The following is a 24,206-nucleotide window of genomic DNA, read 5'->3' as shown; positions in this document are numbered from 1 at the left end:
TCTATGAGGTTATGATCAGTACATTTCTTGCCTACATTAATGAAACAAAGGAGTATCTCCTAATACAAAGGAGCAAATCTAACAAGAATTTTCACAAGAAATGTAACTGGATATTTCCTTATTAAGATTTACTCAGGAGACACTTGCATACCATGCACTACAACATGCAAATAATATAAACTTGGCCTGGTAAGGGGAAGAAAATCAGATTCTCTCAGGACTTAACGAATCATGAAGACTTATTTGATCGACAATTGATACATGACTAAGACTTGGTTGGAGCCCTGAATATAATTAGCCTTTCACAGTACTGAAAACCACTTTATCAGTGAGCTGGTGTTTAGTGGATGCACACCTAACCCCCATCATCAGCAAAAACAATCGTCCATTGGTTTAGTCTCTCCACCACATACTAGAGGCAACTATAATAAGGCTGCTACTCTATCAGTAAAAGAGGTCCCCATGAATTTTGAGAACATTGAAGAGAGACAAGGATAAGAAGCAGAATTGTTTATAGCATACTGAACAGTCAGCTCAGGCCAGATGGAAACCTCAAAGGCCATTAGGTTCTTATTTAATTGGACAGTTAAGGCACGCTTGCTCTGGAACCCTATGTCAAGTTAGGGATTCCACTCAAAAACTTATTTAAATCACTAAATAGATCTTGAGCAGATCCATCTCTATCATCTCCATTCATGTCAAGAACTTTTGACACCTATAAGGCTATAATATTGTGATGGTGGTTGAACAACCTTGTTGGTTTTTTTGCTCATATGACGCAGCACGGAAGTAGTAGCCTCGGAATCCACCAAGAACAATCTTCGAATCCACGAAGTAAATATTAAAGAAAAACAAAATTTTATTAATCAAAAGTTATTATTCTCCTTTAGGGTTACATGACTCTTCTTAAATAGAAAAACAAATAAGACTCCTAGTAAGACTAGAAATACAAAGAAATAGAAAATATCAAATTCTATCCTAAAAAGACTCATTATAATAGAGAAAACTCTCTATATTGGAGGAAACAAATTATGAATCAAAATTGAATTTGTTTCCTAATCTAATTTGACTCTAATATTGAATTTATTTCCTAATCTAAATAGACTCCAATTTTATTACTAAAAAATAAACTAAAAGCTTATTATTTTCAGATTTCAGCCAAACTTGGGTGTAACTGATGAGATTTTAAAAATCTGACAATCTAGTTGGCTCTGTCTCGTCGAGATAGGCGATTTACATATATAATATGTTAGAATCCGCTTTCTGGATTGGAAGATATAATCATTTCTTTGCGGAGGTCAATAATACGTATAAATCTGTATTTAGCTCGTGATTGTCTGCATCCTTCATGAAATTGTCAGTTAAGCGTCCTACATCAGTCTCCCCTTGTTGAAAGAAACTCGATCTCGAGCTTATATTTGCTTAAATAGTAACTTCATCGATAAATATCTTTCTTAACCTGCATCGGTCAGCATCCGCCTTGTACTTAACATTGATTTTCTCCATTTGTTCTTTACGTTCTCGGCTAGGACTTCTTCTGAATCAAATTTATATATTATTCTTTCCGACATCATGTGTATTTTATTGGCGACATGTGGATGTGCAGTTGACTTCAAAAACTCCATAAAATATGTTCCATGTTGCTTCTCGTATTCTAGTGCTTGAAGTATCATCAAATTCTTTTTAAAATTATTCACCAACTTTGCTTCTAGGTAAGAAAATCCCGCGTCATACTCCATACCCAATATTTTCATCTCCTTTGTCTCTAGCCCTCCACCAAGCAATTCACACATATCATCAATTGTCTCACTCTCTAATTTATCCTTCTCTTCCATCGGGACAACATCAATATGTGTAATATCACTCTCAACCCCTTTGAGAATATCATGCATATCATCCATCTTCACTATCATATCACCATAATGAATCTCATGCACAACAGTTATTTGCACCTAAGGAGGAACTTCGGTAGGGGCAGGTTATTCTTTTTTAGTTACAACCAAGTCATAAACCTCTTCAGATTGCTTCAAGTTTTCTGCTAAAGCCTCGTTGTTTGCCAAAGTTTTTTCTCCTTAGTAGTTTTTATCTTAGATGGCTCATTTTCTGTAAGAGGCAGAAGTATAATTCGGCGTCCGTCTTTCTTGAATATATAAACATTGTTTCTACTTCTGTGGGTAGCTCCAATATCGAATTGTCACGGCCTACCTAAAAGCATATGACAAGTATCTATCTCGACCACATCACACAACATATCATCAAAATACCTGTGACCGATAGAAAAAGATACACAACACATCTCATCGTTCTGCACATCATTGCCCTTGTGAATCCAATCGATCTTGTAGAGAGGTAGGTGTTTCTCTGTCTTCAAACCTAACTTATTCACCATACGTTGAGAGACAAGATTCTTTCTACTGTGATTGTCAATAATAACATGACAAATCTTCTACATCACAGTGCACCTCGTGCTGAAGATATTGTGCTCTGGTGGTGATTCTTCTTTCTTTATTGCTTCTTTAGTGCTCTTCCCAACTCTAAGGTCTTGCTTAGGGTCATTGTCGCTGTTGAATTCATCATGTGGAGTCGAATCACGTCGCTAGCGACCATCAACGTGATTTTGAACTCCTCTCGTGTTCAGACGCTCCACTGCCGACGTAAGTCGCTCTATGACAGTCTTCATCTGATTAACACCGGTCTTCAGCACGTCGAACTTGGTTCGAGAAATAGGGGGCTTCATCATCTGCCATCGGATAGGAGGAACAAGGTTCTTATACCAATTGACGCAGCGCGGAAGTAGTAGCCTCGGAAATCCACCAATGACAATCTTCGAATCCACGAAGAGCTTCGAATCCACGAAGTAAATATTGAAGAAAAAAAATTATTAATCAAAAGTTATTATTCTCCTTTGGAGTTACATGATTCTTCTTAAATAGAAAAACAAATAAGACTCCTAGTAAGACTAGAATTACAAAAAAATAGAAAGTATCAAATTCTATCCTAAAAATACTCCTTATAATAGAGAAAACTCTCTATATTAGAGAAAACAAATCATGAATCAAAATTGAATTTGTTTCCTAATCTAATTTGACTCTAATATTGAATTTATTTCCTAATCTAAATAGACTTCAATTTTATTACTAAAAAATAAACTAAAAGCTGATTATTTTTAGATTTCAGCCAAACTTGGGTGTAACTGATGAGATTTTAAAAATCTGACAATCTAGTTGGCTCCGTCTCGTCGAGATAGACGATTTACATATATAATATGTTAAAATCTGCCTTCTGGGTTGGAAGATATGATCATTTCTTTGCGGAGGTCAATAATACGTATAAATCTGTATTTAGCTCGTGATTGTCTGCATCCCCCATGAAATTGTCAATTAAGCGTCCTACATCATCATACATAAGTGGGTAAAGGACCTTATCTATATCTTTCCACTATATTTTTCTTAAGTGCCTTAATACCCCCACTGCCGCCTTAACCTTCACAAGTCTCTGTCTCCTATCGGTTCCAAGCTCAACAACTTGCAAGTAGGAGATGGACACAGAATAGAAAAGGTTAATGGACTGCCGTCCCTCAACTCAAAATTCAGTCCAACAGACTTGCATGTGTGCCCGCCCCGCCTTCCGGATTCCATAATAGGGGCATGTATGCCCCTCAGATATCTGTGTTTTCTGAGACAGATTTGAACCCAAATAGGAGACATCCAATCAGCATTTACTATCAAGAGCATAATTCAACCTAGAATCATATTGATGAATTGGAACTAAACTGGACTTGAAACTGATTATACCCAAACTAATACAGATGGAAATGACAAAGGCATGTTTTAGAATCTCAAGATACAGCTTGAACCTGTCATTACAGCCAAAACAAGTTTGACAAGATAAATCTTATGTAGACCAATCAAATTCCTTAGTTGCAAATACATCTCTAACACATTTTTATTTGTTTGAAATATTAGAAATATTATAAATTTCAAGCATGTTACAGAAGAATCGAGTAGGTATGCACTGAATATCCTAGTATACAAGTCCAAGAAAATATCCATGCAACATAAATTGGTTTACTGCTAAGCTAGTAGCAGAAGTTCCAAAGTCATGCTTACACATTTCTGCAGCACATATCAACATTAAGAAGATCTTACTGTCAAATGTGAGGTTATGAAACTAGGGTTAAAGCACACTCAATGACCACACTATATTAACAATAAAAAGGTTTTAATTCATCAAGGGATGGACAGGCTCTCACAGTCTCAGGTATGCACAAATGTTTGATAAATAAAGTATCCTCCGCAGCATCTTGAACCCATGACCACGCATAAGAAAACAACTGTTGACCAATACTCCAAGTTCCTCTTTAAAAACGTTATGCATAAATTAGATATGATGCTAACTTATTACTGAGTCCACAAAACAAATATCATAAATCCTATTCATATCATTTTGGACTAGGACCTATTCATATCATTTTGGACTAGGACTGAACATCCTAATCATAATAATCCTACAAAAAGCCTAAGTTGGTCCTTTCCCTATGCAGGATGATCCAACTAAAAGCATCTAGACTGTTCTCTTAAGAGGGTGTGCACATGTGCAGATATGGATCAAGGTTTACTGATATCCGGAAATTATATATTGTTGCATCTCTACTTGTGGGTTGTGACTAATTCAGGTCATGTGTGCATGTTGCCTCAGTCTGGAACCATGTATTCAAGGACAATCAATATTCTTATACATTAAAATAATTCTACTAAATAGTTGTGACTTGTGACAGTGTTTATGGAGTCCAATAAAATTGTTCAAAACCACAGTGATCACAGAAATCATTCACAGAAACATACAAAGGCAGATTAAGTGAGAACAATTTTGTATCTCCTTTCTACCTATAACAAATGCAATTCATTATCCTAAGGCTGGCAATGCACAATTTGTCATGATAAAAGAACTGAACAATAGGATTTCGAAGATGGCCTACTCATCCTCACATTCATGCACAATCAACCATATAGGATGAGAAATCTATATTTCACAGGTTATTGCTCTTCCTCATCCCGAGATGCTGCAACTGAACATACATCACATGGGTCAAAATAAAAGCATAGAAAGACTATTCAACATCAGAAAATTGCCTGATATAAAAATACTGAGATAAAGTTTCAATTAAGCCCTGACCTTGGTGACTTATTTCTCATTAAAAATAAAAAACAAAATATTTCTTCAAACACTAGGCAGATAAGAAGCATTGACCTTGTCAGGGGCCTTGGTATGAAACACTTTGAATACGACAATGTGTCAAAATCTAAGAAATTAACATACAACATCTCTAGGTAACAGGAATATGACATATTAAAAAACTGAGATGAAGTTTTAATCAAGTCCTGATCTTGATAATTTATTTCTCATTAAATGTCCACCAACACATTAAGAATAATAAACAAAATATTTCTTGTAAATTTAGGTAAATAAGAAGCATTGACCTTGCCACGAGGCTGGGTATGAAACAGTTCGAATACGACAAAGTGGCAAATTCTGAAAGTTTTACATATGAGACCTTGCCACGAGGCTGGGTATGAAACAGTTAGAATACGACAAAGTGGCAAATTCTGAAAGTTTTACATATGACATCTAGGTAACAGAGATAGACCCACACATTCATATTCATACATGTATAAAATCATACGTCAGAGATATCATAAACTAAGGACCTTGGAATAAATGTGACCATGGGTTAAAATAACATATGACCCTAAATGCACTTTTTTCATTTCTTTTTACAACGATACGTCACATAGCAAATTCATCATAGGTTTGTTACTATGTTGTAAAGCTAACACGCACCCACACAAAATAAAAACAAGGCTTAATTCAACTTAAGTACCCTATAATATCCTCTATGTTGCACTTATATACCCTCATTTGTTTTTGGCAGCATTTAAATACGCTAAAGTTTTCAATTGCACTTACATATCCTCACTTGTTTTTGCTAGCACCTATATACCATAAAGTTTTTAAAACTCACTTAAATACCGTAAAATTTTTAAAACTGGCACTTAAACACCCTAAAGTTTTTAAAACTTGCACTTAAGAGAGTATTTAAGTTCAAGTTTTTAAAAACTTTAGGCCCTGTTTGATTTGGATGGAAATGAAGGAAAAGAAAAAAAAAAGTGGAAAAGATAATAGCTTTGGTGTTTGGTTAGGAGGAAAGAAAGAGGAAAAGTGACAACAACCACCACCACCACCCCCACCCCCACCACCAAGCCTTTATCCCAAATGTTTGAGGTCGACTACATGAATCCTATTTTTTCATTCCATTTTATTGCGGGTCATTTCCTCCATTACGTTCTTCTTAATTATATCATTCTTAATTGCTTCTGACCAAATCATTCTAGGTCGACCTCTAGATCTCCTAGCACCATTACTCTAATATTATCACTTTTTCTAATCGGTACACTAAGGGGTCCCCTTTGTACACGACCAAACCATCTTAATCTATTCTCTCTCATTTTATCATCAATAGGTGCAATCTCTAATTTATTACGGATGCATTCATTTCTTATCCTATCTTTTAATATATACCCACAAAACCATCGCAACATTCTCATTTGTGCTACACTCATTTTTTGAATATGTTATTTTTTAATTGCCCAACATTCTAAACCATAAAGCAGCATAGTTGGTCTTATAACCATCCTGTAGAATTTCCCCTTTAGTTTAATTAATATTCTACGATCACATAAGACTCCCAAAGCACTCCTCTATTTCAACCATCCCGATTTGATTTGATGCACAACATCATTCTCTATCTCACTATCATGCCTAATGATAGAACATAAATAGCGAAAATGATTAGTTTTAGATATTTCTTGGCCATTAATATGTAATGTACCATATGCTCTCTTTCTTTCCTACTTTTACTAAAAATGCATTCCATATATTCTGTTTTTGTTTTACTAATTCTAAAATCTTTAGACTCAAGAGCTTACCTTCATCTTCTACTTTAGCAATAATGTCTCTTCTAGTTTCATCAATTAATACTATATCATCAGTAAATAACATATACCATAAAATTTCATCCTGAATGTGCTTAGTAAGTTGGTCCATAACTAATGCAAAAAGATAAGAACTTAAAACTGACCATTAGTGTAAACCTATGGTAATAGGAAATGATTCAGTCTCTCCATTAGTTCTTCCTCAGTTGTTACTCTATCATACATATATTTAATCACATCAATATATATACTAGATACATATTTTTTTCTAACACCCACCACATTACCTCTCTAGGTACCCTATCATAAGCTTTTTCTAGATCAATAAAAATCATATACATCCTTTCTCTTCTCTCTATATCTCTCCAGCAACCATCTCAAAATATGTATAAGTTCCATAGTTGATCTCTCAGGCATAAAATCAAATTGATTTTCAGATATACATGTTTCTTTTCTTAGACTTTGTTTAATTACCCTCTCCTAAAGTTTTATTGTATGACTCATGAGTTTTTTACCTTGATAATTTGAACAACTTTGTATATCCTATTTATTCTTATATATTGGTATCAAAATACTAATCATCCACTCATCTGGCATTATTTTCGTCTCGATAATCTTATTAAACAGTTTAGTTAACCATCCTAAATCCAAGACATTTCCAAACTTCAATAGGGATATCGTCCGGTCCTACGACTCGTCCACTTTTTATTTTCTTTAGAGCATTTTAGCCTCACTAATCCTAATTTTACGATAATATATATAGTTCCTATCATTCACTACATCGTCAAAATCTCTATTTTGCTCACTTGTTTGATTATCACTAAACAATTGATAAAAATAACCCCTCCACCTCTCTTTTATTTCCCCGTCGGTTACTAGAACTCTTTGATCCTCACTTTTAATACATCTAATATTACCTAAATCTCTACTCTTCCTTTCTCTAATCTTAGCAAGATTAAATATATCTTTCCCTCCCTCCTTAGATTCTAACTTCTTATAAAAATTTTCATAAGCTTTGTATTTATTCTTACTAACCGTTTTTTTTTTCTTCCTTCCTTACTCGTTTATATTTTTCTAACTTTTTCCTATTACCACGCTTTTGTCACTCTTTATATAAAGTTTTCTTCTCTCTAATAACTTTTTACACACTCTCATTCCACCAACAACTCTCCTTACCGTCTAATCTACAACCTTTAGTTTCTCCTAGCATATTTTTAGCTATTTTCCTAATACAAGAAGACATGCTATCCAGATAATATTAGTCTCATTATCTATGTTCCATATATATTCTTTCATTATCTTATCTTTAAAATGTATTAAATTCTCTCCTTTAAAATTTCACTATTTAGTTATTAGTCTTTTGTTCACGTGAGTTTTCTACTCTACTTTTTAATAGATATATTTAAAACTATCAACCTATGTTGTGTACTTAAACTCTCTCCTGATATGACTTTACAAACCTTGCATATTAGCCTATTCACCATTCTAGTAAGAAAAAAGTTTATTTGACTATTATTAAAATCACTTTTAAAGGTTATTAAGTGTTCATTCCTTTTTCTAAAAAGTGTATTTGCTATTATCCAATCATATGATATTGCAAACTCTAGAATTGATTTACTCATATTGTTATTATCTTAATACACAAAACCTTCATGTATCCTCTCATATCCGTTATTATCCTTACCAACATGCCCATTAAGATCCTCTCCTATAAGTAATTTCTCTCTAAATGGGATTCCTTGTACCAATTCATCTAATCTATCCCAAAATTTCCTTTTAGTACACTCGGGTACGTAAGTACTAATAATATTAATAACCTCTACACCTAAGATACCTTTTATTATTATTATTCTATCTCTAACTCTTCTTACATCTACAACACTTTCTTTTATTATATTATCTACAAGAACTTCCACTCCTTTCTTATTCTTCTCTTTTCCTGTGTACCAAAGTTTATATCCGGACTTTTCAATTTCTCTAGATTTTTCACCTATCCATTTAGTTCTTTATAAATAAATTATATTTATCTTTCTTCTAATCATGACATCCACTAATTTCATTGTCTTTCCGATAAGTGTACCTATATTCCAAGTAGCTAATCTAGTTCTATTTTTTGTAAAAGTCTCCTATCATTTTCCCTCTTAGACCGTTCTGGTCCATACCTAATACTATTAGGTATCCTATTAGATGATTGTAGATTTTTAGAACACTCTTACTTACTTGTCATTACACCGGGGTGACATCGATGTAATGCGTCGCTTCTAGGGGACGCCCTAGCAAATCACCCTACTTATCATTGCATCAGGGTAGATCGATGCAACGTGTCGCGGTGGGGAAGCCCCAAGAAGTATATAATAAGATTCATTTTGCATGTGGATCCGACTATATTTTATGCTGGCTGTCGACTACCTAACACAACCCTTCTCTTTTATCTTGGTTTGGGACAAACAGTGCTAACAAACAGCACTGGCAGAGTTAAAGAAAGAGCAAAAGTGAAAACAAGAAAATCAAGAAGAAAAAATCGCTCCAATTCTCCTTCTTAGATTCTTCAACAGAACATAGTGAAAGTGAAGGAAAAGAGAATCGGGTCGCTTGAAGCAGCTCTCCAGTTGACTCCTCAGACAAAAATAGGGACATCAGCCACCACCTCACTGAATCTCATTTCCTCTAACTTTTTGTTACTATAGGCCCCACTAAACTTGTATTAGAAAAGTCATTCTCCATTTTATGTGGGCCCCATATGTAAAAAGTAATAAAAATGAATGAGTTGTAGGTTAAGTTCAATAAAATGTGATTACTTTCAAAAATCTCCTTAAACTTTAGGATTTTACAAATAAACCCCTAAGCTATTTTAATTTCCACAAAACTATTTTTCACATAAGCATCCTAATTACTTTAGTTCCACTAAAACCCTTGAAGATCTACCACTGTACCCCAAATGTAACATGATAAAGTCTAAGGTGTCACGTGTCTAGCTAGATCAAACAACTAGACCAAACAAAAGAAATTACTTCCTTCATCATTTTTTCCCCGATTTTCTTTACAACTTTCTAGCTAATCAAACAGCAAAAAGAATCTTCTTTTCTTTTCCTTTCCCTTTTCCTTTCATTTCTTTTTCTTTTCCTTTCTTTTCTCTTTTTCTTTCATTTCTTTTCTTTTCTCTCCCTTTATCTCAAACCAAACACAGTCTTACGGAATTTGAGTGCTAATTTTAAAAACTCAAGGGTATTTAAGTGCTACCAAAATAAAAATGAGGGTATAGAAGAGTAAAATTTTAAAATTTTAGGGTATATAAGCATTGGCACAAACAATTGAGGGATATAATGTAGGCGTCAAAAATTACCTATAGGTCCCCGAATACAACTCAAAGCAAAGAGTGGACGAATCGAGAAGGTTCATGTCAACCAGTTCGCGCGCGTCAGTCAACACACGCGCGTCTTTCAGCTCGTGCACGTCGGTCAACAGCGCGAGTCAATCAGTTCGCACGCGTCAATCAACACGCGCGCGTCAATCAACTCCAAGCGACCGAATGCACTCGTCAGTCAACTTACGCTTATCGGTCAGTTCTAAGTACCGTAAAGAAGCTAACGAGCCTATGAAGCAAGTTACGCTGACCCGCACCCCCCGCGGGTCAGCAGCGCCCGTCGCGCTGTTTTGACCCGAAAACGCGTTTTTCAACGGTTTTGTGCGGTTTTTTAGGGATTTATCTATTCCAGTGGTTCCCAACTGACTTGATATCATCTACAAACGTGGTTAGGCTATTATTGACTGAAGATAAAACCAAATCACTCATTCTCATCCATATACCCGCATCCGGAGCCCTATAAATACAAGTCTAGGTCCTCCTTTCAGCGGGAACGGATTATTATCAAGAGGACGAGGTGCTGCCGAATTGATGAGTCAAAGGAGCACGAATTTACAACGGAGGCAATTCAGATCCCGGTGAACTTCAGCATAAAGAGGGAGGCTTTCGAAGGATCTGAACCCATATCTCCCCCGTCCGTTCGTTCCTCGAGATTAGGCTTGGTCTTAATCTCGAGAAGAGCTACTGATTTCGCTTGGTCGATTTTAGCGCTTCAAGCGAATATTTCCTTGGTGAGGTAGGAGCTCTATCAATTTTCTGACAATCGGATCTGATCCGTAGACGGTCCACGGATATCGACATCCCCGACACAGGCAAAGATCTCATGCAAGCAGCGGGTGATAAACGTCTGTTGCGCTGTTTGACAAGAGCTGTAATCTTTTATTTTCGTTGTAAAAAGAGATCTTATAAAAAGATCGAATTTTTTTTTTATTCATTTGAGTTTATTGTAACGATTAAAGTTGTAATAGATTCAAGGCAATGAAAACATCAACTTTTGAACCAAACATATAAGTGCAAGTAGGTAAAACTATAGGGTGTTTCTCTTGATTCAAACTTGAAAATTTTACTTATGAATTGGGAGAATCTCAATGTTCTTTATGAATTAGGAGGAAAAGAGTTTCTCTTGACTCAAACTTGAGAAATCTAGTTTGATGTTCATATGATGCAATCATATCATATTAAGGACACAAAAGAAACACATTTCTCCAAGCATGATAAAAAGTTTTAATTGTAACATGGTACAATGATCACTGATATTTTTTATGTCAAAAAGCTTGAAAGTCATCTGATGAGGACAAGAAATGTCAATTTCCATATTTGATTAGTTGACTTTCTTTTATTTTTGATTTTTGAAATTTAAATTTTGAATTTTGAAATTTGTATTTTGAATTTTGAATTTTTTGAATTTTAAAATTTAGTTGAGTGATTTGAGGGATTGTTGTTTTATTTCTATTTTTATTGCACGTTGTGTGCACGTAGTTTTTCTTTATAAATATGGTTGTATGAGACTATTAAAGGTCAAATGAATTATTGAATGAAGAAATATTTGTTAGCTAAATTTTGGTGTGAAACCTTGGGTGTGAAACCTTAGGCCAAATTGTTCTCCTCTGCCACAAACAACCGACAAACCTTCTTTCTCCTCATACACAGCCGCCAAATTTCTTTTCTCCCCCACGTTTATAATTTCCAAACTCAGCTCCCAACTCCTCTTCATCCCTCTCAACCAGTCATCGCTCCTACTCCGAGCAGCCCCCGGAATTCCTACTCTCTACTCCTAAGCATCCCAACGCCGCCGCCGACCTCATCCCGACACCTACCACCAGTCTCGATTCGACAGGCCACCCGCGTCCTTACCGTTTTCATCATCTACCATCTCGACGTCGTCGATCGCGTCATTGTTCAGTTTGATGCCACCGTCGTCATCATCTTCCCTCTTGACGCCATCGCCTGCGCCGTCATCTAGTCGATGTCGTCGTCTTCATCGTCGCCCTCGTTGTCATTAGTTCACACGTCGTGGTCATCGCTCAGTCAACGTCGTTTGTCATCGCCAGTTCACCCATCGACTCGTCGCCACTTGATAGCCCAGTTTAACGTTGTCGCACACGTCGTCATCCAGTTCGCCGACTCCCACCTCGTTTTTCAATACCGTCGCACTTGTCGTCATTGGATCTCCGCCTCGTCATCGTCGTTCAGTTCACCGTTATCGTCGTATCACCTCCAGAGGTCTCTCACGTCGAGTCTGTTCAGACCGACAAATGTTTGGTTTTCTTTCGTCCCTTTATTTTTCTGTTAATTTCATTTTGTTAGTTAATTGCATGAGTATACCATCTCTAAACTCTTATCTTATATTCACTGCTGATATTATACTTGTGAGTAGAGAACAACTGAACATGTAACTGTTGTAGATCTGATATTGATTTTAGAACTTACGAAATGATAATGAATACACCGGTTATATTATTTGATATTGGAATTGTTCATGAATGCAAATCTTACTAAAATCCATCTGTCACATTAATCGTTTTGAATTTAATTTCCTGCCGAAGGTTATCATTTTTGGCGAAATGGTGCGATATTCGATTAGAGTCTTTATTCGATAAATCAATCATCTCATTAGTTGTTAGTACACACATTCATCTCATTTAGCTGCTAATGCATGCCCACTCGCACAGGTCTACCCTACCGATTAGGAGAGTCAAGTGAGTCAACTAGTGAGTCAAACATGTCGGGCCATGTAGAATTCGAACTCCTTAAGAAATTCGCTGAACTAGCAGCACGATTTGATATTGTAGCCCAAGAGAGCAGAGCTACCCGCGAGGCCTTCCAAAATGCAACCAGCGAGACGGGCGCTAAGCTAGGAAAAGCACGTGTTGCAACTCCGTCTCTGTAAGGTCAAGGTCATGGGCACATCGTTCATCGGCCCCCACCTCAACATGTGCCTGGTCCGCCAACCTTTGATGGTAAGTTCGATCCAGAAGCTTTTTTGGACTGACTGAAGAGTATGAATCGCTACTTCAATTGGTGCGCCCTGACGAAACCGCGAAAAGTCAAGTTTGTCGCGATGAAACTTACCGGACCCGCCTGCCAATATTGGTCCAACATCGAAATGTTAAGACATATTAGAGGTGAATTATCGATTTCAACTTGGCGAGAAATGGTCGACGAGCTTAAAACGAAATACTTCCCGCCATCATTCTATCATATAAATTGCTCGATAAGTGGCATCATCTTACTCAGGGAACCAAATCTGCAAAAAAGTATGTTGCTCAATTTGATGAATTATTTACTCGATGCAACACCATTAAGCAAGAGGCACCAATAAAATTCTTGTTAAAGTTTAGAGCCGGATTAAGAAGTGACCTCCAAACCGAACTCTTTGCTAGAAGAGTAAACACCCTTGAGAGAGCTTACGCCTTAGTTCAAGATCTAAATGAAGTCAAATCCCATCAATCTCATATGAATCAGGATTTTTAAACTTATTCCTCCCAATCTCGTGTCGCTACCTCTAGTCAGCCACCGAGTCGATTTAACCCCTAGTTCTTCCCAGTCTAGAGTCGATCCCAAGGGTAAGGAGTCAAAGAGAGATTTCTCCAAACTTAGCTCAATAATTCAGTATTATAATTGTGAAGGATATAACCACGTTGCTACCATCTATACAAACCCGTTCAGAGTTAGAATTAATAAGCCGCCTATAACGAATTCAAAATCTATTATTGAGGAAACCATTAACCAGATCATAGATTTGATAGAATCTAACTCTGATAAGAAAATCCATGACAGTAAAATTAAAGAACCATACATTTCCGTGTCTTCTGAAACTACCCCTACAATTGTGGAGTTGACTGAAGCTTCATGCAATGACAACACTCTGGTTATTTCCCAAGCTACCTCTTTGATCACGGAGTCCACTGATGTTATCCCTGAAGTTGTTCTTAAAATTAAAACTCCAACTCCTTCTGAATTAACTTCAGTGATTGAAAACGTTGTTAATGTTCCCCACGAAGTCCTCCCGGACAAACATGATCCCAACACATTCCTGACTTGGGTCCTAAAGCGATTCAATTGAATATCAAATTGAGCCTAGTGTATAACTATCATATTAGATGTCAAACCCCCATGCATTGTCCCGATAGTCACTCACACATACACTGATCCATTTTGGAAAAATATAGTGATTAGGAATACAAGTTTTAGCACGAATGTTTTTATTTCCTTTTTCTCTCATGTTAAGTGCATAAAAACACTCCTCCTTCACGCATTTGTTTGCATGTTCTTAACTATCACTGCTAGAATAGGAAAGTTGCTATTTATATTAACGAATGAACACCTAATCATTACCTTTGATAGAGGACGTCATACATGTTAAGCACTTCGTTGAGTTTACATCTGTCATTGCTCGCATTGTTCGAGTCTGCATTTCACCATAATCATTTGAGTCGATTCACATTATTTTTTGAATTGCATTGGTCATATATTAGGGAATCAGTGATCTAATTTGAATAAATACATTGTTAACTAAAATGTATGATATGGAGTCGGGATATAATTTTAAAACTGTTAATGTTGATATTTTAGATGGTTTGGATTTGTCCAATACAGTTTCTTTATAACTATTTAATGTTTGACATGATATTTATGAATTTTTCCAACTCTTAAAATAATTAATGGCAATATTTATATTATCGATTTGGTCATAGTTATATTCTCAATATTAATTGATTAAACAATTCACAATGTTATTGGTAGTCTACTGATATAAGCCTGCCCCTAATCCATTGTTTCTGAGAGTTCTTTCACTTTACCTCACTTCTATATATTTACTCATACAGCAGTGAATTTTGATAATATTTTAGATGGTGAATTTACAATGTAATCTAGCTAATGATTTGAGATGCAGAAAAATAACTGACGGCAAATTAAGATGCAGACAGAGTATATTGAAGATGATAAGTTTTTGCAACTAACTCAACGAAGTCGAGTTTTCTCCCACCCGGGGAGAATGATGAGGACAAGAAATTGTAATTTTCATATTTGATTAGTTGACTTTCTTTCTTTTTTTTAATTTTGAAATTTGAAATTTGAATATTAAAATTTGAATTTTGAATTTTAAATTTTGAATTTTAAAATTTAGTTGAGTGATTTGAGGGATTGTTATTTTGTTTTTATTTTTTATTGCATGTTGTGTGCACGTAGTTTTTCTTTATAAATAAGGTTGTATGAGACTATTGAAAGACAAATGAATTATTGAATGAAGAAATATTTGTTAGCTAAATTTTAGTGTGAAGCCTTGGGTGTGAAACCCTATGCCTCGAGTGTGAAACCCTATGTCAAATTGTTCTCCTCTGCCATAAACAGCCGACAAACCTTCTTTCTCCTCATACACAGCCATCAAATTTCTTCTCTCCCCTACGTCAACAATTTCCAAATTCAGCTCCCAACTTCTCTTCATCTCTCTCAAACCAACCACCGCTCCTACTCCGAGCAGCCCCCGGAATTCCTACTCTCCACTCCCAAGCATCCCAAAACCATCGTCGACCTCATCCCGACACTTACCCACCAGTCTCGACCCGACAGGCCACCCTCACCGCTTTCATCATCTACCATCTCGACGTCCTCGATCGCGTCACTGTTCAGTACGACGCTACCGCCGTTATCATCTTCCCGCTTGACGTCATCGCCTGCGCTGTCATCTAGTCATGTCGTCGTCTTCATCGTCGTCTTCAGTTCACACGTCGTGGTCATCGCTCAGTCGACGTCATTTGTCATCGCCAGTTTACCCATCGACCCGTTGTCACTTATAGCCCAGTTCGACGTCGTCGCACACGTCGTCATCCAGTTCGCCGACGCCCCCTCGTTTTTCAACACCGTCGCACTTGTCGTCATTGGACCTCCGCCTCGTCATCGTCGTTCAGTTCACCGTTATCGTCGTACCACCTCCAAAGGTCTCTCACGTCGAGTCTGTTCAGACCGAAGAAGATTTCGTTTTCTTTCGCCCCTTATTTTTCTGTTATTTTCATTTTGTTAGTTAATTGCATGAGTATACCATCTCTAAACTCTTATCTTATATTCACTGCTGATATTATACTTGTGAGTAGAGAGCAACTGAACATGTGACTGTTACAGATCTGATATTGATTTTAGAACTTGCGAAATGATAATGAATACAACGGTTATATTATTTGAGATTAAAATTGTTCATGATTATTGATTCAAATCTTATTAAAATCCATCTGTCACATTAATCGTTTTGAATTTAATTTCCTATCGAAAATCATCATTTTTGACGAAACGGTGCGTTATTCGATTTAGATCGCTGATTCCGACAGACCCCCTATCATCATTTCGCATCATCATCCCATCATTCACCTTGGAATCCTAAAAATAATGATGATAGAACCTATCGCTGTTAAAAAATAATAGAAAGACAAGCACTTAGGCACTTACGTCAAAAAAATAATAGAAAGACAAGCACTTAGGCACTTACGTCAAACCGTTACTTTTGTTTATAAAAATGTTATCAATATCAATTAAACTATAACCTTTTCATTTGTTTAAGGGTATGTTTTGAAATGTTATTTTTATTCGTAAATTATTATATTTGTTCATAGATAAGTTACTTAGTTAATAAAACTTGTTAATCCCCTTCATAAAATGTTTGTCTATATTCATAAGATTATATCATGTATTATGTATAGATTAAAATGTAACATTTTTTATTTCCTTCATATTAATGCTATAAAATTTAAAATTTTATATTTGCTCATAAGCAGGATGATATTATGACGTTGCATTGCATAGGTATCATTCTCGTTCATAAGTTATTGCCTTACATAAATATTTATACCATTCAAAAGATTACTATAAACTCAAGACGTTAAACACAAAAGACTCTTCAATTTGATAAAGAATAACTCAGTGAAAAGTCGCCTCAAAAGTCCCCTCAAAATTTCAATTTATAAACAAACAGAAACTTCAAGAATAGTATCCAACTTAGACAACGAAAAAAGAAGAGAGTTGGGAAAGAGGGAAGTGATTAAGAAATAATAGGGGACGAAGGAGATGGTGGATAGATGTTGAAGAAGAGAAAGGAGAGACGAGAGGAGGAGAGGTGGACAAGGAGGAGAAGAGGTCGTAGAAGAAGAGAATGGTAGATCAAGGATAAGAGGAAAGAGAGGGAGTACGTAGAGGAGGATTAAGGGAGGCAGTGGAAGAGAGGCGACGACATTGAAAGAGAAGCAACAATAGGAAAAAGACGATGGTGGAGTAGGATGAGAGAAGGCTAGAAAGAAGAAAAGAAAAGCTTGAAGATGAGAAAGATTTATGGGTTCATGGAAGAAATGAGAAGGAATAAAATAAAAGATGGAGAGAAAAGAAAATAATGAAAAAGTAGAGAAGATGATAGAGAAGGGAGGGGAGAGAGGTTCATGGATTCATGGTTAATATGAAAGGAGCAAAAGAAAAAAGAGGAAAAAAGCGGGAGGTTGAAGAAGAGAGGAGAGGAGAGAGATGAGAGATGTTGAATATGAGAGGAGAGCAGAGAGACGAGAGAGGTTGAAGATGAAATAAGATGAGAGAGATGAGAAAGGTTCATGAGCTCATGGATAAATGATAAGGAAAAAGGAGGGAAAAGAGGAGGGAAGAAATTGAAGGAGAGGGCAATTATGAAACACTCAAAAAAGTCAGGATCATTTGAAAGGTTTCTTGGGCCAAAAGCTTTTTTAGTTAGCCCAAAAAAGTTGAGGTGTTTGTTAATTGGATTCTTAAAAGTGAGACTCCCGATGTAATTTTTCCAAAGATCAACTACCTCAAGAAACACAAGATCGAATAATAAAGAAGATCTTGGAAATTTACCTGGTATGTTGCATCAAGATTGACCTACATCAACAGGGCTCTAACACAAGAATTCGACTACTCACACTCTTTTGCAACTCAACCTCATATCCCACTATCGCCCAACTATAAAAAGCACAATATAACGTGTTGCTCTCATCCTCATAATGACACACTGCTACTCACACGCATGAGCACGCGCGTGCACAGAGAGAAGGGGGAGAGTGGGAGGGAGGGAGGGGTGGATAACAAACTTTCCATTATTATAGGAAAGAAGTTTTACCACTCTTCTATCATCTACTCTCCACGAGGATATGAGCCCGTCAAAATTCTAAAGTGAAATTGTAGAAAGGGAATAAAGTAACAATTGGTCATTAGTGACTCTAGAGGTAGAAATTAATTTTGATTTTTCAAATTTATGAGAAGTTTATTGTCCAACCTATATAATACACAGTGTACACACAGACACAGACCAACCAACTCTATTTGCATACACGTGTTATGTGTGTGAGCGCACACACGCAACACTTGAGTATGGATCAATTTCTGTATGGATAAACTTGGTTACTTTAATTCAATATTTGGCAATTCATTTGAAGATCACTTTCTAAAAATTAATCCACATCATTTAAATGTGTAGAAATTGGAAGCCAACATTTTTGAACTTATTGTGCTCATTCATCAAAAGTTGGAAAATGAACAATCTATACAGTGAGTTGAATTAATGATGTGAATATTTGAGACAAACAATAACTGTTCTCAAGTGTTCAGATCAAAATAAAATCTTTGGATTGAAAATTTCTATATTATAAAATTTAGAACCAAGACAAAAATATCTTTCTTTGATGTCCATTCTATACCTAATTGATGTATTAGGGCGAAATAAATAAAATACTTGGTTTTGTTGTTGACATTTTAAATGATGTAAATCAATTTCAATGCAATGGAATTATGAAAATCAATGTCTTGACATGGAAGTCCATTAGCCCCGATACTTAATAAAACTACCATTATCCACCTGCAATTAATCTAATTAGAATCACTCTGTAACCTTTGAAGGACTTGGTGATCGAAATCAAAGAAGAAGAAAGAACAGATTTTGAGGGGTTCCGGTAATGGGTAAGTGGGTTTTCTTTTGATTTTCGTTGTCTTTTCTCAAAGAGAATGGTCCTCCTTATATAGGGGCTTAACCCATCATCTCTACCCCTCAGATCCGCCCCAATGAGAGATTTTCTCTCAACCACCCATGATTCACGTTCTCCACCATTCTCTCAACAGAGAAACAGTGGTTGATTTAGTCATCAATGACCAAGTCAAGCTAACATCTCCCACTTGACCAAATTAACCAAGTGACATGCCTCCCACTAACCGTGAGATCGGATGTTTCTGCTTACCATTACTCTCACTATCCGTAGAGAATAACTCTTATTTCATTATTCATGAAATGTTACTTGGACTTATTTATTCCTAAGTCCCATCAAACTTACATGTTTGATAAAAGATTTCGCTGGTATTCCTTTTGTCAAAGGATCAGCAATCATATTTGTAGTAGGGATATAAGTCACTTTGACTTCTCCTTTTTATACAATATCTCGAATATAGTGATACTAGATCTCAATATGTTTTCCTTTGGAGCTATTCGCACCACTATTGATTAAACTAATTGCTGCTTGATTATCACAATAAATATCAATAGGTCCTTCTAACAAATTAAGATCAAGATCAATCAAAAACCGTCTTATCCAGACAGCATGTGTAGTTGTCATACTGCAAGCTATATATTCAGCGTCTTACGTATATCTAGCAACACACCCTTGTTTCTTGCTACTCCAAGAAACTGCTTCTCTTCCAAAGATGAATAAGTATCCCGAAGTGGACTTTTCATCATCTTTATCACCTCCAAAATCAGCATTAGAATAACCGAGGAGTTCAAGCGAATCAGCTTAATAAACTAATCTATGAGTCAATGTACCTCTGATATATTTCATAATCCTTTTAACAGCTTCCCAATGTGCTGGTCCTGGATTACTTTGATATCTACTGACTATACTCACAGCATAAGCTATATCAGGTCTGGTGCACAACATTGCATACATCAAGCTTCCAATTGCTTGAGCATAAGGAACATCTAATGGCTTCTGTCCCTCTCCAGGGCTTTGTTCTTTACATAATCTCTTTCTCATAACCAACGGAGTTGGTGTCGGATTAGAATTTTCCATTCTAAACCTTTTAAGAACTGATCTTAAATATTTTTCTTGGTTTAAACTTAGCATTCTAGACTTTCTATCTCGAATTATTTGAATTCCAAGAATATATGATGCATCTTTCATGTCTTTTATCTCAAACTTTTCGCTGAGATCTGCCTTGATTTTATTCAACATTTCTATATCATTTTCAGCGAGCAATATATCATCCACATATAAGGATAATATAGTAAACTTGCTCTCACTTTTCAAGACATATACACAATTATCTAATTTATTTTGAATAAAACCAAGTTTAGTAATTGCATCATGAAATTTGAGATACCATTGTCTAGAAGACTGTTTTAAACCATATAGAGATTTCATTAATTTGTAAATTTTATGTTCCTGTTCTTTCACCTGAAAACCTTCAGGTTGTTGCATATATATTGCTTCCTTCAACTCTCTGTTAAGGAATGCAGTTTTAACATCCATTGGGAATAACTCCAAATCAAACTATGTAACAATAGTCAAAATAATTCTAATGGATATAAATTTAGCTACAGGAGAATACGTCTCCTAAAAATCTATTTCTGCCTTCTGGTTATAACCTTTGGCAACTAACCGTGCTTTGAATTTATCAATAGATCCATCAATACGATATTTCTTTTTGAGCACCCATTTGCATCCTATGGCTTTTTTATTTTCTAGTAGATCACATAACTCCTATACCCTATTCTTTTCTATGGAATCAAGTTCTTCTCTCATAGATTCTAGCCATGAAGCTGATTCATACGATTTCATCGCATCAGAAAAGGTTAAGGGATCTTGTTCTTCTATATTTGTATCTACCGAGAAACATGATGACTCACATGAATACAAATAGTAATCATCCATCCATGAAGGTTGTGTTCTTGGCCTTTTGTTGCCTACAACCGGTTGATTAGGCACATTGTTTTTCATAAGTATTTCATCATTTTCAAGGTTAGGTTCATTCACAATATCAGGGTCATTAGTGAGAACACTGTAATAATCATCATCTATTACAGTTAGAGGTTTTGTTTCCTCTCAAACTTGTTCATCTTCCTCTAGATTCTCTAGAAATGTAGCATCTCTGCTTTCAATGACTCCTTTTTCTTTATTGTAGAACTTATAACCTTTTGACTTTTCTGAATATCCTATGAATCTATACTTTATTGTTTTAAAATTCAACTTATCTCTAAGTTGACATGGAATAGGAACATGGGCTACAGATTCCCACTTCCTGAGATGACTCAAATTAGGTTTCCTCACATTCCATAATTCATAAGGTGTAGATACAACTGATTTGGTGGGAATTCTATTTAAAATGTAGTTTACAGTTAACAATGCTTCTTCCCAAAAGTTTTTAGAGAGATCAGAATTAGACAACATGTATCTAACTACATTAAGTAATATTCTGTTTTTTCTTTCAGCAACATCATTCTGTTGTGGCGTATACGGCATTGTTATATGCCTTTTAATTCCATGCTGAATACAATAACTCTCAAGTTCTTTAGAGTTATATTCCCCACCTCTATCAGTTCTTAAAATTTTGATTTTCAATCCAAGTTGGTTTTCAACTTCTATCTTATATCTCTTAAAGCAGTCAAAGGCTTCTAATTTTCTGGATATAAGATAGACATGTGCAAACTTGGAATAATCATCTATAAAAGTAATAAAATATTTTTTATTACTATGAGTTTTGATACTTAAGGGACCACAAATATCCGAGTGTATCAACCCTAAAAATTCATTGGCTCTCTATCCGCTAATAAAAGGTTTTTTAGTCATTTTACCAGTTAAACAATGTTCACATGGTGACAATTGAACATTAGATAGTGCATGAAGCAAGTTTATTCTGATAATTTCTTTCATTTTTGAAATACTAGCATGTCCTAATCTAGAATGCCATAATTCAGACTCAGAAATATAACAGGACAAGTAGCTCAAATTCAAAATTTTATTATCAGAATTATTACAAACTACTGGAAGAATACATAATTCATGCTCGGGCACATATTTTCCCATAGCATACACTTTATTACTCTTACCTATAGAAACCATGTTATTATAGCGCCTCACTTCTAGTCTTTTCTTCATCAAGTTGGGAACAGAGATCAGATTGCGTCGAATTCCTGGCGCATAGAACACATCTTTAAGGACAAGAATGCTATCCCCAAGATCCAATCTATACGAACCAATACCATCTACATCGAGATAGGTATTATTTCTCATATAGATTCTCTGTTCTTCTTTCTTTAGCTCGGTAAATTCTACGACTCCACTCTTATCCTTTGCGATATGCCTTGTCACACAGGAGTCGATCCACCAACCACTGATATCCGTCATCACAGCATTACATTCTGCCACATCGACGAATTCTCTTTTGCCCCCTTGTTCTGGATGCTTATAGCCTCTCTTATTCTCTTGCTTTTCACTTTGTGGGTAATTGGGCTTGAAATACCCGAATTTTTCATAATTGTAGCAGGCTCCGCGGGGTACTTTTTTCTCTTGAACTCGATTTCGATCCTCGTGGTTGTGGTTTACTAGGACCAGGGTTTTTATAGCTTTCAGTATTATACCTCTGACGGACATAATTCAGCTCCTGCTGCATCATATTCAGTTCTGGTTCCTTCCTACTGGCTATTAAGTCTTGTTCTATCGCTAGGTGCATAGAAAGATCAGTGACAGACTTAATGACAAGATTCATTCTTAATGTGGTGGCAATCACAGCAAGTGAAGGGGGAAGACTGTTCAAAATGATTGTCACTTGCATTCTTTCCGGGATTTCGGTCCCAGCAGTGGATAAGTCCTTAGCCATAACAATTATTTTATTTATATGTTCTACGACATTGTCTCCCTCTTACATACAACAAGAATTATACTTATGCAAAAGGAGTTGGATGTTAACTTCAGAAGTAGTGTCGTATTTTTCTTTTATTGTATTCCACATGTCCATGGAAGTCTTATAAGTTTTAAAAACTTTGATTAAATTATCTTCCATGAACATGAGCATAAAGCTTTTCGCCTTTTTGTCTTTCGACTTTCACTGCTCAAACCCTTTCTTTTCTTCAGGTGTTGATTTATCAGTAAGGGTTGGAGCAGTGGTTTCGATTACATCATCAATGTTGTCATGAATAAGAGCATATCCTATTTTTCTATGTCACATATCATAATTACTACCATTAAATTTGTTAATTTTTCCTAGTTCTGATAGAACGAGTTTACTAGCCATTCGGTAAAGAACTAAAACTAAATTCAATTTAAATATGTATAAGATTGATATATTGACAATTATACTATAATATAATAAAGTTAGACAAAAATAAATAAATAAAATGAACCTGATTCTTGAGAGTTGAGAAATGAAGCTCCAATTTGAGCGAGATTGTCACTCAGCGGTGTTGATTGGATCAGCACTTGTCGAAATTGGTTTAGTCTGAATTGTGGAGATGATCTGTTGTGTGAAACCAGCTTTGTGCGCTGCCCTCCACCTGGATAGGTGAAACAGACCTCAACAATGGTCACCCGGACCAAACAAAAAAAAATAAAAAGCCCAACGTTCCACTCTTGACAGAGCCTTAGTCCTTCCTTCTATTTCCTCTTCTCCCCCAAAAGGCTTCTCTTGAAAACAAAAATTGAAGCTTAGTAATTGAGATCGCTTCTTGATGCAGCGAAGGAACCGAGATCGATGGGATTACTACTTCCTCTCCGTTCGAATTCGTCGTCGACGCGATGCTCTTCGATTTCTCTCATTTCCGTCTTCGTCTCCGATCGAAGCAGTAGAGTCGGCGATCGATCAAAGCAGCACCTGTG

The 24,206-nt window shown here is 35.9% G+C and overlaps 1 protein-coding gene across 1 annotated transcript in view; it reads right to left on the bottom strand.

Moving 5' to 3' along the window:
• LOC109836282 overlaps positions 4,780 to 24,206 on the bottom strand; it is a 20,561-nt gene continuing 1,134 nt past the window's right edge. The window contains exons 2-3 of the mRNA XM_020404141.1: positions 23,735 to 23,884; positions 4,780 to 5,068 (exon numbers count right to left, since the gene is read on the bottom strand). Of these exons, the coding sequence (XP_020259730.1) occupies positions 5,037 to 5,068; positions 23,735 to 23,884 (182 nt within the window). The 3' untranslated portion in view covers positions 4,780 to 5,036. The remainder of the gene's footprint in view (positions 5,069 to 23,734; positions 23,885 to 24,206) is intronic.

The sequence above is a fragment of the Asparagus officinalis genome, chromosome 4 (genome assembly GCF_001876935.1).
Source record: "Asparagus officinalis chromosome 4, Aspof.V1, whole genome shotgun sequence".
NCBI classification, from domain to species: domain Eukaryota; kingdom Viridiplantae; phylum Streptophyta; class Magnoliopsida; order Asparagales; family Asparagaceae; genus Asparagus; species Asparagus officinalis.
Note: the sequence above shows the minus strand (reverse complement) of the source record. Positions and strands in the feature narration are given on the sequence as shown.